The following is a 16,777-nucleotide window of genomic DNA, read 5'->3' as shown; positions in this document are numbered from 1 at the left end:
CTGGCCCTGCCAACCTGTCAGGCACTTGATGCTTGAGAACTTTCCCAACACCCCAACCTCAGCAGAGGCCCACCTCGGAGAGCTGGAAGCCGGGCCAGCCAGGTGAGGACCAGGAGGAAAGCGCCTTGAGCATCTCCTCCTCCATGAAGCCCTCCGGGCTGCATCTACTTGGCTGGTCCCATGTGGTGTGGTAGGGTGCTCTGAGCTCCCACCACCCAGCTGTGCCCCCTGCAGGCTCACTTGGGCCTGTGAAGGGCAGAGCGTTTGCATCATCTGGGAAACCAGGATGAAACGGGGGTGGCGGAGTTCAGTTCCTGAGGGCTCAGCAAGGGGCTAAGGGTGCCGGTGGGCAGGCGACCACTCTGGAGGGCACAGCTGGGCCCTGTAGTCTGTCCTGAAGCGGGGTGGGTGCTGGCCCTGGGGGCCTGGGGAGGAACCCACAAGGAGGACAGGTGGGGTTGGTCCTGGGCAGACCGGCAGGGAATGGGCCTGCGGAGACTGAGACCCGGGAGAGAACAGGTGCCCCAGGGAGGTTGTGGGCAAGCCCTGTGTCCTCCTGCGAGTGGAGTCGGCGGGGGCGGGGGTGATGGGCAAGCCAGGGAGACAGCAGGGCCGGGGGCTGGTGGCGGGGAAGGGGGTGCATTTCCTCAGACTTGCCCCGCCCCTGAGCACAGGGAGCCCCCTCCCCCCAGCACTGGGGGCAGCCTCCTGTTTGCTGACATTCCACTGACTGGGCCCACCTCCCTGGCCCACAGCTTTCCTGGCTCCTCTCAGGGGTTCAGGAGGTGGGGGGCGGGTCTGGCCCTGGGGTCATGCAGGTCCGGGTGGGGAGTTCTAGCTCCGTTTTTAAGGTGGCACTGGGGAGCTGTGCATTGCCCCCACTCCATCATCCAGCCCCAGCTTTCTCCTCTGAGAACTGGGAACGCAGACCCCTGGGCACGCCGCCTACCCCAGTGGGTGGGAGGATGTTGGGGGGTGACCAGCCCCATGGGTGTCTTCGGCTCATTCAGGGGTCCGCCTCACACCCATGGCCGTCTGTGCTCCCCTGCCTGGGGCTTGAGGAGAGGAGGGCAGCAGGGCTGGGTGGACACTGAGCCTCCTGAGGGACTGAGGGGTGTGGGGGCGGGGGCGGCGAGGACAGGGTGTAAGCCAGGACATCGGTGGGACACCCATTTCTGCAGGCCCCTGCCTCTGCTCAAGCATCAGAGGCCTCCAGGAAGCCGGGGAGGGCGCCCAGGGACATTTCCTGCTATTAATGGAGCTTAATCTAAACAGGCCCTAATATTTACCTCTAGACGCCTCCGGCCTCCGAGGGTGCCAGACAGCGAGAGTGATGACCCCCACCCAGGCAGTGCCCTCCTCACCCTTGCTTCCTGGCTGCGCGTGAGGCAGGGACTAGGGGCCTGGAGCTCATGTTCGAGCCCTCTCCTGGATACCCGGAGCCTCAGTTTCCCTCTCTGGGAGATGGGGATGAACACTCAGGCTTTGGGGGAGGTTTGGAGGCGCTTGCTTTGTAAATCCACTCTGGGAGCGGCATCATAGTCCCTCCTTCGTTGTCGACCCGCCAACCCCTCCCCTCCCGCGCCCTCCCTTCACCTTCAGGGATCTGGTCGGATGCTGTGGACAGTCTGGCCGGGTCCGTGCTCTCTCCCTGGGCAGGCAGAGCGGGGACCGAGGTAGAGTAAGGACACTCACCCTGCTGGTCTGTGTGTGCCAGGGTGGCACACAGCTACTGCCCCACAGACTGCCCACACCGTGCCACCTGTATCCCCCCCGGCACCCACCCTTCAGAGAGGCCCTGGCACCTGCCCCCAGCAGTGATGGCAAAGCCATGAGCCGCCCCCCCACCCCAGCCACAGGATAGTGAGCAATGCTGGGGGGCCGCGGGGGCCCCCATCTGCCTCAGTGCCTCTCGGCGACCCCTGCCTGCCAGCCAGAGCGCTGAGTCAAGGGCATGGATTTGAATAAACAGTTTTAATTCAGGATGAGGAAGCCTCGTGGAGGAGACTGTTTACATCAGATATAAATACACAGGCCACCTCACGTCACTTGGACTTCTCAGAAATCTGGGAAGGGAGGCCATGTAGAGGACGGTGCAGAGGCTTCACACCCTGGCCCCCGTGGGAACAAGTCTGGCCTCTGGAGGTGCCTGGGGCTGTGTCCCTGTGGAGGACGCTGGAGCGGGAGGGAGCCGGCCATCAGGAGGAGGGAGCAACTGTCTGAGGAAGTGGGGGCTCAGACAAAGTCATGTGCAGTGAACCTCTCACCTCCAGCCCCCTGCCCGCCAGCTGCAAGGCTAAGGAGGGGAGGGGGAGAAGTGGAGAGTGGGGGAAACTGAGGCCCAGTGAGCCAGGGTTCTGCATGAGGCCATCAGACTACTCTCAGGGCGGTGGAAGGCTCACCCGGGGCCCTGGCCTCCTGTGTCCCCATGGTCTTCCAGTCCCCGAGGAGCCCAGGCTGGACGGTGGGATTTCACATGTGGGACAAGGGGAGGGGATTTAGCCACCCCCAATCTGGATCCTAGTTCTGCCCTGGACTCTCACCTCCATGCGTGGTGGGGATTAGCGAGACAGTGGGTGTGAAGCGGGGCGGGGCAGATCTGGGACCCAGCAGGTGCCCAATCAGTGTTTGCCGAGAGCCCTCCTCCTCCTAGAGGTGGGGAGTGTCCCAGAGGAATTGAAACTCCTCCACCCCCAAGCACAAGTCAGCTAGTGTCAGCCATTCACTCTCTAGTATGAATTAAAGTGAGAACCTGGCATCGAATCAGGGTTGCTGACCCTGGACGAAAGGCCACAGGTGCTGCTGGGCTGCGGCAAACACCGGGCACTGACCTTCCCTCCTCTGCTGTGTGACTGCCCAGACGCAGGCTTGCAGGCCTGGGAGAGACAAAGCTGTCGGGGCCTCCCTGTTCAAGCCCACCATTAGTGCCACTCCCCAGGGTCAGCATCGCTGTCACCACGGGCTTCGTGGAACAAACAGCCCACTCTTGTGTCCTCCTTTCCCAAGAGCCAGGCCCCTCCTGTGCCCCGTGCAGCTCTGGGTCCCTGGGGAGTCATGGGCCTGCTCTGAGCTGGGAGGTGGGGGGAGGCTCCACACTGTGCCTGGCACCCAGGAAGGACCAAGGATGTTGGTGCTAATGCTGACAACCATGCCCCTTTGCTTCTCGAGCACCTGTGCCCAGCACCCCTACCACCGCACTGAGCAAGCCCTGGACTCCCCCAGACTCCAGCACTCCCACCCTGGCCTTCCCACAAGGTCTTGGGGCCACAGGCGCTGACCCCGCCAGACTCCAGCTGATCGTACTGGCTGCACAGTCTGGCCTGAGTACTCACTCTGTAACCTTGGAAAGGTCCTTTCCCTCCACGAGCCTCAGTTTTCCCATCTGATATATGGGGATATAAGTGGTCCTCCTGCCTCCCATCCAGGCCTCACACCAGGGCCCTGATCTTGGGGGATGAGGGACTCTGCCTGGAGCCACCTATCCCATGGGATTTTGCAGACAAGGGGGCAAATCTGAGGCCAAATTCCATCTCACCTGTTTCAGTAGTGGCCATGTGTGAGGGTGGAGCCTGGTGGCTAGAGGTGCCTGGGAAGCCCAGAGCTCCTCTCTCAAAACAGTCATCCTCCCCTGAAACAGCTGTCTAGAAATGGCTCATGGGAGCTTGAACATTCAACAGAAGGCACATGGAGGCGATCCTGGAGTCCAGCTCAGAGGAGGCGGCCAGTGGACCAAGTCAGAGAAATGCTCCCTTCTTAGGAAAGGTAGGGGCTTCCCAGGTGGCATTAGTGGCAAAGAACCCTCCTGGCAATGCAGGAGCCTTAAGAGATGCTGGTTTGATCCCAGGGTCAGGAAGATCCTCTGGAGGAGGGCATGGCCACGCCAATATTCTTGCCTGGAGAATCCCTTGGACAGAAGTGCCTGGTGGGCTACAGTCCATGGAGTTGCAAACAGTTGGACATGACTGAGGCGACTTAGCACGCATGCATGCAGGAGAGGCAGGGAGGCACGGTGAGCCAGGCGAGAGGGAGAACAAGGGCTCTGTGCGTGGCCAGACGTGGCCTTAGGCCAGCAGGCCTGGGTTCAAGTCTGTCTTTGCCCTTGCTTTTGCATCCACAGGATGGGGCCAGGAGTCTGCTGCCCTCCTGGGTCAGCAGGCAGGGTCTTTCGAGACAGTTCCGGGAGTTGGGGGCGCTTTGGGAAGATGTGAGCTGTGTCCATGGGGCAGGCATGGGGGCGTTGGAGGAGGTGGGGCTGGGTTATGATTCTGACTTGCCTGTTGCCCAGCCAGGGTGCCTGCGTGTGCCACTCAGCTCCTTGCCCGGAGGGGGTAGAAAACAGCGTCTCCTTTGTGGGGTGCAAGTGTCAGCCCTGAGAGCACAGTGCTCACAGCGGAGCACCCCACGGGGTCAGCCTGTCTTTCTGGGTGACTCACGGGTGCCTCAAATGTGGGCCCTGCAGGTGTGAACCCCTCTCGTCTGCTCACGCAACACTTATGGCCTCTTCCCTTCTGTTCTAGCTCTTCTGTCTCTGGGGGGCAGGGAGATGAGAGGGGAGGGGTGGGGAGGGGACCTCTTCAGGTCACTTTTTAAACCCTCTTTGAAATTCCTAGTACCTTAAAAGTCTCTGTCCCTGTTTCACAGGAACCCTTTCTGGGGGTAGAATGATCCAAGTGGGAAGTAGCTCCTGGCTACCCCTCTGGGTCTTCAGTGGACACAATATACCCCAGGGGTGGCAAATAACCAGCATTCAGTCCACCACATCCTGTCTAGAGCCCCTGGCAGACACTGTCAGTCAATCACAGCACAGTGGCCTTTGACTTCATCTCCAGGCAGGGCACTGGGCAGCCATCACGGACCAAGGGGAACCCAGCCTGCCACTCGAGTAGAGTGGATATCTGCGCTGTCCCCGGCCTGGCCTGCCCAGCCCGGCCCCGACCTTTGGCCGCCTTAGAGTCCTGCCGACTAAGCCTCAGGCCCGTTAGCCAAGGCCTGCGTGACGGCTCGAGGTCTGGCCCCGAGGATGTGACGGCGGGCTGAGCCCTTGGAGCTCTTGTGTATGCTGACCACGTCGCAGCCGTCGGGCTCGCACTCTGCTCCGCGCCGGCCAAAGAGGCCGCGGACGGTGGCCTGGAAGCTGCTGGTGACGAAGCAGTAGACGATGGGGTCCATGCAGCTGTTGAGGCTGCTGAGGGTCACGGCCACGTGGTAGACCACGAGGCTGGCGCGGCGCGGCATGTCGGGCCACAGAGCCACGGCCACCTGGCGGGCGTGGAAGGGTGTGAAGCAGACAAGGAAGATGACCAACACGGTGAGCAGCAGCTGCATGGCCCGCACGCGGCGCTGGCGGCCCTGGCGCAGCAGGCCAGGCCGCGACAGCGCGCACACGATGCGGCCCGTGAACACGCTGATGACCAGCAGCGGCAGCAGGAACTCCAGGACGGTCAGCGCGAAGATGCGGCAGCAGGGGCCGCCGGCGGTCGTCACGCCCAGCACAGACAGGGTCACGGCGCCAGCGGCCAGCCACACGAAGGCGCACACGGCCCTGGCGCAGGCCGGCTGGCGCCAGCGGCGGGAGCCTTCGGGCCGCACGATGGCCAGGTAGCGGTCCACACAGATGCAGGTGAGGAAGAGTATGGAGCAGTGCATGTTGAGGAAGTAGCCGAAGACGTGGGGCAGGGCGCAGCGCAGGCAGCCGCGGGCGCCGTAGAAGACGGCGAAGCGTGTGGGCAGGGACAGGCCCACCAGCAGGTCGGTCACCACCAGGTTGATGGTGTAGACAACTGACGGCGTCTTGGCCCGTGTGCGGCAGCCGAAGACATAGAGTGCCAGCCCGTTGAGCACCAGCCCTGCCAGGAAGATGATGCCATGCACCGCCATCAGCGCCAGCCACAGGCCCGGGAAGGTGGCGTGCAGCTGCTCGTCCAGCTGGGCAAACCGGTGGAACAGGGGCATCTCCGGCAGGCTGACGTTGGTCCATGCCGCCGCCGCTGCCGCCGTGGCATTGGGGGCTGCCCCGGCTGAGGGGCCCGGGGGAGACATGGAGGCCATGACAGTGGCCAGCGCTCCCCTGGCCTGGAAGGAAGCAGAACGGGTTACCCTGGGGTTATTGGAGCCCTGCCCGGAGGCTGGACCCCACCTGGCTCGGATGCCCACCCAGCACCCTGACATTTCCACCGTCATACCTCTGCCTGGCCCGGCCCTGGCACTTGCCAGCATGGAGCTTTAGCTGCGTGCTAATGCTCTGAACCTGCTCCTCACTGTCGCAGGAGGTGAAAAGCCTTGCAAGACTGTCACCAGGACTGAGACAAGACAGAGGAGAGTAGTGTGGCGACAGGCAAGATGAAGGCCAGGTGTGTGCTGTGCGAGCCTTGTCTCCAGACCAGTTCCTCCCTCACTTGCTGCGCAACTTTAGCTAAGTCACTTAACCTCTCTGTGCCTCACGCTGAGTCCCAGTCTGTATCACTGGGATTGCAGAGCTGCTGGGAAAATTAACTGAGCAGTGCTCAGTGCATCACTGAGTGAGTGAGTGAAAGTCGCTCAGTCGTGTCCGGCTCTTTGGGACCCGATGGGCTGCAGCCCGTCAGGCTCCTCCGTCCATGGGATTCTCCAGGCAAGAATACTGGAGTGGGTTGCCGTTCCCTTCTCCAGTGGATCTTCCCAGCCCAGAATTGAGCCCAGGTCTCCCGAATTGCAGGTGGATTCTTCACCGTCTGAGCCACCAGGAAAGCAGAGCATCACACTAGTGGGCACCAAATAAAGCAAAGTTCCGCTCGGCGAGAGCTGTGCCCACGGCCCGCCCAGCCCCCAGTCCTCACGCCCGTGCACCCCAGCCGCTGTCCTCCAGGCCACCCAGCCGTTCTCACCTCCTCCAAGGCTGGCACCAGGTCAGTGCCCTGGGTGAGGGTCCTCATGTGGGTCTTTTGCCCAAGGGCCTGGGATTGGGGATGCTGAGAGTCAGCCCCTGGCCGCCCCGGTTTCTTCCCAGCCCGGAGAGACGGCCACCTTTGCTGTCTCAGAGGCTCACGTGGGGTGGCTCGCTGCGGCTGGAGCCTGGAGCCAGGTCCCAGCAGCAGCAGCAGCAGGGCGTGAGTTAAATAAACGCTGCAATCCCGTCCTGCTGGCCTAGACTAGGGCTTGGGGGTGGGTGGGGGGCTGCAGCCGCCCACTCTGTTTATGTTCCTGCTGAGCTGTTTAACTTGCTGAGATTTATCCCTTTGTTTATAAATGAAGGGTTAACAGGCTCTCACCCCCACCCTGGACTGGGCTGATCCTCCAAATAAGGACATTTCTGACTTTTTCAGGAGAAAGGAGAAGGCTTTGGGGAGAAACAGGGAGGAGAGGGGGGCACGGGGGAGGTCCCCGGTAGAGTGTGCCTCCCCAACTGTAGGGGAAGGGAAGACATCCCCAATCCTGGTGACCAAGGGAAGTGAGGCGTCTGCGTGAACAGGCTGCCCGCTGTCCACTCCCCTGGCCGGCTACTGCCCCTCCTTGGGCACAGGCTCCTTCTGGCAGCTTCCACCCAGCAAAGTCTGGCCTGCTGGGGGACGGGGGATCGAAAGTCCAGACCGGAGTGGGTGGGCAGGGCACCGAAGTGCTTGCTAGCCAAGGCTCAGGTCCCAACGCAGCCTGGAGGGAGGCCCTGGCAGGGCAGGCCACCTTCATCCTCCACTCAGCGAAGGTGGCACCAGCTGAGCCTCTGTGTCTCGGACCCTGGCCCTGGGCATCTGCTGACCCTTGGAGGCGGCTGGGAAGAGTCTGATGTTGCCCAGGACCGTGGCCAGCCCTTCGTGTCCCCTCCGGCACAAGTGGGCCCAGGCTTCCACTCACAGGGCGCTCTGGGAGGTCTGCCCTCTGCCTGGGGTCCCCAGCCCCCAACACACAGGGCCCTTGGATGTGTTGGCCCATTGGCAGGCAGCTCGGGGAGTTGGGGAGTGAGAAGGACGTCTGGGGCAGGGAGAGACTCTATAGGCACGAGTGGGCAGCAAGGGGAGTTCACGAGGCTGGGTCGTGGGGCTGTGGGCCTCATCCCCAGGCCGCGGGGGCGCCAGGACCCCAGGAAGAAGAGCGGTGCCTCCAACGTGTCCCTCCTCTCCTGTGAAAAACCCGAAGCCCTGCCAAGACCCGGGGAGTGCGGAGCTGGTCCGGACACGCGGCAGACCGGTTTTTGACTTCCCTTCCATGTGCTTTCAGTTCTCCAATGTGTCTGTTCGGAGTCTGCATCCGTGTCATGGTCCAAGACAGATAAACATCACAGGACGTTTCCTCTGGGAGACAGTCGCAGGATGACGCCGGCCCCATCCCGGGACAGTCCCCAGGGACAGCCTCACACGCGGGCCAGCAGCTCGCTGAAGGCTGTGGGCCAGGGCGGCAGGCCCGGGGCTGCAGAGGTAGGCAGGTGAGGACGGAGGGCGTCCGTCACGCACACACTGACGCGTAGGTGCGAGAGTCTGAGCAGCACTTGGGCCCTATGCTGGGCGCAGACCCTGCTCACACATTGAGCTCCATCCCGGAACACCAGGAACCTGCGCATCTGTCCCGTGGAGCCTGGGTCACGGCCGCAGCCTGGGCCCTCGGCCCTGGCTTCCTACACCCTCAGCTCCTCCTCTTTGCCCGCTGCTGAGTCTGGCTGTCTCTGTGTGATCAGACCCCCACTGTGCCGGCCCACTCACCCACCTCTGGCACGCACCTCTCACGGTAAGAACACACAGTGACCACTCTCTGGGGCACCTACTCACCATTGCTTCTGCTTTGCAAGCTGAGGAACTCGAATGGTGAGACCCTGGACCCTGTGGCGGTGGCTCGGCTGCAGCCCCATGAACCCACGACCTGGGGCCCTCCCCGGTCTGGGGCTGGGATGGGGCTGGGCTGGGAGTGTCTGGGCTAAGCAGCTCCTGCCCCACACGGTCTCAGGGAGGACACTCCGTCTCTGGGCCCCTGGTCTCCACTCTCTCAGCTCTCCGTCCTCCTTGAGGCTCCACAGGATGGGTCCCCCACCCGCTGAATCCACTTTGGTCAAGTGCGAGTCCTTCCGGCGGGCCCCCTGAGGCCTGAGCCAAGCGCCCCTCGCACCCCCACAGGCTCAGCACCAGCCCTGCCCCACCCCACCCCACCCCACGCGCCTGCCAGCCCTCCAGGCTCGGGCCGTCTCACTCTCTCCACCGCGGCCCCTCACCCCTCTGTCCACACCTGGCATGCGATGTCATAGCTGGTGACAGACAGTTGGGGGTGGGCGGGAGGGTGGGCACTGCAGGGAATGTATGAACAGTAATGATACTCAGCAGGAGGGCAGGAGGAGAAGGGGGCGACAGAGGATGAGGCGGTTGCATGGCATCACTGACTCAATGGACAAAAATGGAGTTTGAGCAAACTCCAGGAGACAGTGAAGGACAGGGAAGCCTGGTGTGCTACAGTTCACAAGGTCGCAAAGAGTTGGGCACGACTGAGCAACTGAACAACAAGAAGAGTAACCAGCGGAGGAGGTACGGGCTGGGGGCCGGTCCCGACTCACCACCGGTTGCCCCAGTACTGGTTAACCTCTCTGAGCCTCCACCTCCCTGCCCACAGTGATGTAGCTGCAGCACCTTCTTTCTGTAGCTTCCAAGTGGGTGCGTGGCATCTGTTCCTGGGCAGAGTGGGTGCTGGTGGTGGTACCTCCTCACCCACTGGCTTCTGGCCTCCTCCACTCACGCAGAGGAAACCGAGGCTGAACACTGCGAAGAGCCTGGGTGCTGAGATACAGCTCAGCGGGAGGCAGGCTTCTGGCCAGAGGTGACCTTACGGGCCTCCCTCACGGGCCCCCACGCCCCTCATGGCCCCACGGGGCCTTGGGTGAGGGTCTGGCCCTGCAAGGGTTCTCTCTGAGCCTCAGTCTCTTCTCTGGTGATGTGGGGACAGAAACAGCTGCATCACGCTGCCCCTCGGGGCTGTTGTGGGCCTTCACTGAGACGGAGCTCCTGGTGTAGGAGTGGAGAGGTGGGGCAGGGAGCAGGTGGGGTGCTCTGCTCCCCCTCCCCCTGCTGGGAGACCCTCTGGGCAGGCACGGGCGGGGAGGGGTGAAGGTCTGCTCCTCTCTGAGACGCCCCTACCCCCAGGCATCTGGCCACAACTAGCCTTCAGAGATGTGGCTGCGGGGGCAGGGGTCCTCCCTGGGAAAAGCCTGAGGTTCTGAGTAAAGCTAGGGGAACCCCGTCCCCTGTCTCCCTGCACTTCAACCGAAGGAGGACGCCTCAGGCACCCCCCAAACCCCGTGCCTTTCCCACGCCGCCCCGTCTCCCACCCCTACAGTTTTCCTGACTTCCAGGGCCGCCTCCAGCCCCAGCTCCTCAGGAAGCCTCTCTCCCCCTCGCCAGCTCTCCCGGGGGCTCTTCCCCTGGTCCCCTCCAGCCCAGGACTGCCCCACTGTCCTGACTGAGGCAGTTCAGGTGGGCCGGCTCCTTCAGCGCCCAGGACGGCCGGGCACAGAACTGCACCCATCTTTCTCTCCGGCTGAGTGAACCCCTGCGGGAGTCCGCAGGGCCAGCAAGACGAGGCCCCTTTCTCACCCAGGCGTTCGGGGCCCTCCCTGCCTGGCCGAGCCCCTTTGGAGTCCCAGAACCTGAACTGGCTTCTGCCCTCAGCTCCACCTTCACTACCCATCAGGCTTCCCAGCTGAGCAGGGTTAACACCTCTTCCAGGAAGCCCACCCCGCTCCTGACCGTCGGGTCCCCGTCATTCTCCCCCTCGCTGCCCCCGGCCCTTGGCGCTTGTCAGTGGTGTTTGGTTCAAGTCTCAGAGCCTCAGCGCCTTCACCTGTGAGTCTGGGATTGATGTTTTAAGTGGACAAGTGAGCAAGCCAACAAGTGACGTAGTCAGGACAGCTTTGGGTGGTGGGTGGACACACACTTGCAGGGCCCCTGCACAGAAGGTGCGTGATGACAACAGCGGCCCTGCTGGAGGCCCCTGGTCTCCCACATGGACGGCGGTCCCCCTGGGCCTGCCTGCCCATTCTGGGGAGATGCCTGGGTGCTCAGTGCACAGATCCTCAGAGCCTTTGTGGTGCTCCCAGGGAATTCCCAGGGAATAAGCATATTTTCCTAAGTTACCTGATCCTGTCCCCTCCTGGGGCTCTCTTTCTATCCAGGCTGACCGTCACCCCAAGGGCCCACACCCAGGGCACTGACAGGGGGTCGTGCCCGCTGCCATGTCTCACGGCTTTTGCGTCTTTGCTGTGTGTCCAGAAACACAGGCCGAGACCCAGAGGCTCAGGGTGCCAGTAACTGCCCAGAAACCGTGAGGGGGGCCCGGGCCACTCTGACCTCTCGCCAGCGTCCCAGGGTGGGGCCCATCCTGACCTCGTCTCTGTCTCTCTTGGAACCATACTGCTGTGCCTGTGTGTCCTCTATCTGCCCAGCTGCCTAGCGGATGCCAAGCCCGCAGACTGGCTGCCTCCCGTCCTGCCGCATACGGGACCAGGGCAGCCAGGGGCCCTGGCCTCGGCCCTGGGAAAATAGGTAGCTGCCTGGGCGTGTGATCCAAGATCCCGTGTCCTTCCTGCAACTCCCACACCTGGAGCCGGGAGGGTCAGTGTGGAGGACAGGCCCACCTTCCCCACCAAGGTGCCCAGAACATCCACTATGGGCCAGTCGCCGTCAGACACTCTGCACCCACATGGCAGTCCTGGGTTTTGTAGACAAGGACGTGGGGGCCTGGAGAAGTGAGTGTCACGCCCTAGGACACACAGAGTGAAACTGAAATCAAAGCCAGGTCCGCTGGCTCCCGGCCCAGTAGGAGTGGGATGAGAGTGGGGTGGGCGTCTCTGGACCTGGGGTCCGTGTGCAATCGGATTCTGGGTACACGGAGTACCTGGACATGCCTGTGCCCCCAGCGGGGTGACCCTCACAACCTCCCAAGGCCAAAATAGCCCTTACTGGAGAAACCACCTGCCTGTTTATTTTGCTGATTATTCTTGGTCTCATGGCATCTGCTTGAGAACACGGCCTGCTGTTTTTGGCTAGTCTGAGCCTCTACTTCTTCCATCCAGGGACGGCTGGGCCCTTACCGAGGCCCCAAGGGGGCCAGACTAGCTCTGGGTCATCTAGAAGGCCCCAGGGGGCACCAGCTGGAATCAAGGTCCCCATCCTGGTCAGGGCTCCCTCCACCTAGCTCAGGGACAGGGTCACCTGGGTGTGGGCTGGGTGCTGGGTGCCTGGCTCCAGCACGCCTGACTCAGCCTCACGCCCCACCGTCTGAGAGCCCTTGGCCGAGGCCTTGGCTCTAATGGAAACGCAAGTTTCTCTGGGAGGGGTGGCCCCAGGCCTTGCCCCACGTGGTCCTGCTGCGTGTCAGACAGCCCTCCCTGCCACCCTGGTTCACCCCTCACTTCATCCTGATGCTGAAACAGGTGTAGCACCCGCCTGTCTCCCCCAGCCCAGCCTCCCTGGCACGGTGGGACAGGATCCGTGGCTGCACCCGCCTGGCCTCTGCCTAATCCCTCGGCCTGGCATGCCACCTGTGCCTGCATCACCTGCTGAAGGCTCCTGGCACCCACAGCCCCCCTCCTGGGCTCCTGGACACCCCTCTACTGGGGCAGAGCCGTAACCCCACAGTTCACGGGCTGTCTCTGAGATGACCCTTTCCAGGGCCTCACGACTCCTGCCAAGGTGCCCCACGTTGGTGTTGCTGGCCTCATTTTGCCTGTTCGGGAACTGAGGCACAGAGAGGTTAAGTGGCCCATCTGGGGCCACCCAGCTGGGCGTGGAGGAACTGGGCTTTGAGCCCTGCCCTGTGCCTGCTGCATGCCACTGGAGGTTCCCCAGGGCCCAGTGTGCAGGGGGCTCAGAGGTCCAGGGCTCTGGCAGCTTGCCCCAGGCCACACAGCTCAGTGGCAAGGTCAGGGGAACTGTGAGAAACACGTCTCAGAGGCATCAGACCTGGCCTTGAACCTGGTGCTGGGGGCTCGGAGGGCCTCAGGCAGATCTGGTTCCAGCTTGTGGCACTCACAGCCAGGGGCGGGGTGGGGGGAGGAGGCTAGACAGTGGCTGGGGAGACCACTTTGGCTGGTCAGGAGCAGGAGGGGCCTCAGGAGGATCTGGGGAGACAGCGTTCAGGGCGGTGGGATGAGAAGAGCAGGTGCAAAGGCCCTGAGGTGGGAGCAGGCTCCTGTGCTCAGAGCACCATGGAGCGGGGGCTGAGAGCCGGCAGGTGGAGCAGGCTCAGCCTCCCCCAGTGGGCCTCAGGCCCCAGCGCCGCCTCCTCCGGAAGGCCCTCCAGGACCACCCAGCCACCCGTACACCTTCACCTTCCACCTGCTTTCTCTCTCTGGCAGCCCTCTTGTCACCCGACAGCTTCACATTTATTTGTTTCTTGCTTTTCCCCTACTGGACTGGCAGCACCAGGAGGGTCAGGGCTTGGGCTGTGGCTAAAGGAAGCAATGGATGATTTGAGAGCCCTGCTGGGCTCTTCAAGCCTTAGTGTCCTGATCTGTAAAATGGGCATGACCTCATTGCATCAGGTCACCCGCGGACAGGCTCCCAGCAGGTGCTCAAGACACGTCGGGTTCCTCCCCTACATGCCAGGCCTTGGAAACAGCAGACTCTGCTGTTCGTGAGGCTCAGACAGGGGCGGCCACTTGTCCACGGCCATGTAGCCGTAAGGGGACAGGGTGTCCTGGCGACCCTCTGGCTGAGAGTGAGCATATGTTGGCGGAAGAATATGGGGGCCACCGGGCAGCCCCAGCCGCCTGTCCGAGGGCCATGCATGCTGCCACCAGCCCAGTCCCTTCCGTTCCCAGTGCCGCCCCAGGACGCACAGCTGCTCCTCGTCCGCCCTGCCCAGCGCCCTGGCCACCGGCCAGTTCCCAACCGGCCCTCCCCCCTCGGGACCCTGTTCCTGCTGCCTTCTCAGGGCAGGCACCGCCGGCGAGCCAGGCGGGGGCAATGCCAGCTACAAGGTCTGCCCTGGGGGCTGGGCGCTCCCCGGGCCTCAGTTTCTCCGGCCCTCCAAGGGCCTGAGCTGCGGGGTGGCAGGGGGCGTGTCCTGCGTGGAGCCTGTCCCCACAGATCCCTCAACCCCAGCCCTGCCCCAGCACGGGGACCATGGCGGCCACGGTCCCAGGGCTCATCCAGTGCCTCTGGGGTCCCCTGACCCCTTCCTTGGCCCTGCCCCTGGGACCACCCAGATGGGGAAATCAAGGCACCTGGTAGATGACAACTAGAGTGCTGAAGCAAGGAAGGAAGGAAGGAAGTACAGAGGAGGGCGTTGAACCCCGCAGCTCAGAGGGGCTTAGGGCAGCAGGGCCACCCCTCAAGCCCTGGGGAACTCCCCCTCCCCAATACTCACCCAGCCTGGTCAGCTGCAGCAACTTTACCTTCGCTCTCAGTTTTCCCGTCTGTACAATGGCTCCCTGCGGGGCAGGACCTCAAAGCCCCTTGCCAGCTCTGAGCTCTCTCCTTCCCAGTCTTTCTCCACCGCTGGCCCCCGCCTGCCTGCCCCCCTGCCTGCCTGCCTGGGGTGAGAAGACCCTGCACTGACCACCTCATCTCAGGGAGGGGAGGCCCCGTCTGCCCGAGGGGGGACTCACCGCACCGTCTCTGGCTGGGAGAGGAGCTGGCCTCTCGCCGCAGCTCCTCGGGCTACTAACTCCCGGGCTGTGCAGACCGACCGCGCCTTCCTGGGGCCTGACGTCAGGCCTGCTCGGGCTCCTTTTGGGCAAGGCGGCGGTGGGGGTGGGGTGGGGCGGGGTGGGGCGGGACGGGCTGCTTCCCCGCCCCCGCCAGCCCCCTGAGGAGCCTGGTCCCAGGGCCTTGGGGGAGGGAGCCTCGGGCCTTGGGGGAGGGAGCCTCGGGCCAGGGGAGTCCAGTGGCGGGGCCAGACGGGGGAAACTGAGGCAGAGGGCAGCGTGGCGGCTGCAGCACCCAGGAAGGACAGGCAGGGCAGCGGCACCCTGGCTCTCTGTACCCCGGCGTCCGGTCTGGGGAGCCCGCCTGGGTCCTGGGGAGCACAGCTGGCACCCGGGGTACCACATGTGCTGTGGCGGGGGCTTACACAGATGGGCCTTTCTGTCTGGGGGCACAGAGGCAGGGCTGTGCCTCCGGCCATCCCGGCTGCCCCGCGCCGTCTACTTCCTCACCCCCCACAGCGCTGTCTGCCCTTCTGACCCCGCGGCGCCTGTGACCGTGACCCAGGGCTCCAGCACTCGCTGTCCGGGTCTGTGTGTGTCCACGCGCGTGTGTTCCGGGGGCAGATGTGGCTTTGCAGGGGGCACAGGCATGCCTGGGTGTGTCCGTGTGGCTGACACCAGCCTGGGGCCGTGTGTGCCTTGGCACGACCTCTGTGGGTGCTGCAGGGACGCAGGGTCGGGGCGTGGGAAAGACCCGCATGTGCGGAGGGCTGGGAGGGCGGGGCAGCCTGCTCTGGGAGGGGCCACCCCCACCCCCTGGACAGACGTCCTGGGCAGGGAGGAGGCTGGGGGCCAGGTTGGGGTCAGGCTTTCAGGGTCAAGGTCAGGAAGGGCTCAGGGCCAAGTCTGTGATGGGCCGAGCGCCTCCTCTGGTCTCCTGTCCCCTACGCACCCAGACCCCTTGGCTAAGCATCCACTGGGCTGGCCGTGGGCAGGGCGCTGGGCTCAGGCCTGGGACTGGCCCTGGTCCCCACGCTCTGCATCTGGAGGGGACACGCTGCAGTGCTCCAGCGGGAGGGGGCCTGCTGTGGTCAGGAGGGCAGCGCCGCGCTGGCCGAGGCAGGGGTGACGGGAGGCGGGCGGCCTGGGTGGGCAGAGGCAGCGGAGGCCCTTGGGCTGCGAGTGGAGGGCGGGGTGAGCCCTGAAGCTGGGGGTGAGCAGGGGACTTCCACACTGGGTCACGGCTGCCCCTCTGGGGACCAGAATCGGCACTTGACTCTGAGGGCAGTGGGGAGCTATGGAAGATTCTGGGGGAGGGTGGTCCTTGGAGCAGTTTCCCTGTCACCCTCAACCAGGCTCCCCACTAAAGCAGGGCTGAGCCAGCAGACTGGTCTCCTTGGAACACGGTCATGTCTGCCTCAGAAGGGGAAACTGCGGCCCAGAGGGAGGCAGGAGCCCACGGCCCATCCTGGTCCCTTGCCCAGGGGCTGGCGCTGGCTCCTGGCTGGCAAGGCAGGGGCAGCCTGGGTCTGGTTGGGGCAGTGTGGACTCAGTGTGGCTTCTGTGTGGGAGCACGTGGGGGGCCAGCCAGGCTGTGGGGGGTGCGGGGGGCTGAGCCATCCGAGGGGCAGATTTTATGAGCTGGAGACGGCTGACTGCCGCTGAGTCACCGGCCGGGCTGGCCAGGGCTCATGCCCGTGCTAAGGGCCGCGGGGCTCCCCCGGGCCCGGGAAGGCTGCTTCCCCAGGAAACCTCGGGGAGGGTCTCTGAGCTCAGCGGGCACTGTGCGTGGCCGGGGCTCACCCTTTACCTCGGAGGGCTCTCCTCTGCAGGACCCCGGGGTTCTGGGGTGGGGGTGCTGGAGCCCTCGAGCTTGGGGAGACCCCCCTGAGGCCTTCAGTGGAGACGAGTACACAGGGATGATCTTACCCTTATCACCTCCTGACTCAGGCCAGGCTGTCTGTGTCTGGGGTCAGTGGTCATGTGTTGGCTGGGTCAGGGGTCGAGACATCTTCTGGTGGATGGGACGGGAACAGTTTCAGGTGTGGTTGCCCCTCGAAGCCCAGTCTAGTGAAGAGACGCTCCCCAAGCCTGGAGAAGCCCCCTCACACTCGCAGCTGGATTGTAAGCTTCTGCAATGGTGTCTTAGGGTTCACGACCCCCGGGGACCCGCTGCTCTGA

General features: G+C 63.8%; 1 protein-coding gene across 1 annotated transcript; it reads right to left on the bottom strand.

Annotated features, from left to right (window-relative positions):
- Positions 1-1,955: 1,955 nt before the first annotated feature.
- Positions 1,956-14,640, bottom strand: GPR20 (G protein-coupled receptor 20). The gene is made up of 2 exons (XM_070476920.1): positions 14,558-14,640; positions 1,956-6,072 (listed from the first exon to the last, which is right to left on the bottom strand). Exon 2 carries the CDS (start codon positions 6,046-6,048, stop codon positions 4,963-4,965), a length of 1,086 nt encoding a protein of 361 aa, XP_070333021.1. The 5' UTR covers positions 6,049-6,072; positions 14,558-14,640; the 3' UTR covers positions 1,956-4,962.
- Between the last annotated feature and the right edge of the window lie 2,137 nt (positions 14,641-16,777).

Source organism: Odocoileus virginianus, chromosome 15, assembly GCF_023699985.2.
Source record: "Odocoileus virginianus isolate 20LAN1187 ecotype Illinois chromosome 15, Ovbor_1.2, whole genome shotgun sequence".
In the NCBI taxonomy this organism is placed as follows: Eukaryota; Metazoa; Chordata; class Mammalia; order Artiodactyla; family Cervidae; genus Odocoileus; species Odocoileus virginianus.
Note: the sequence above shows the minus strand (reverse complement) of the source record. Positions and strands in the feature narration are given on the sequence as shown.

Excerpts from the sequence above, each read along its gene's own strand:
- GPR20 (XM_070476920.1), bottom strand. The coding sequence starts at position 6,048 with ATGGCCTCCATGTCTCCCCCGGGCCCCTCAGCCGGGGCAGCCCCCAAT.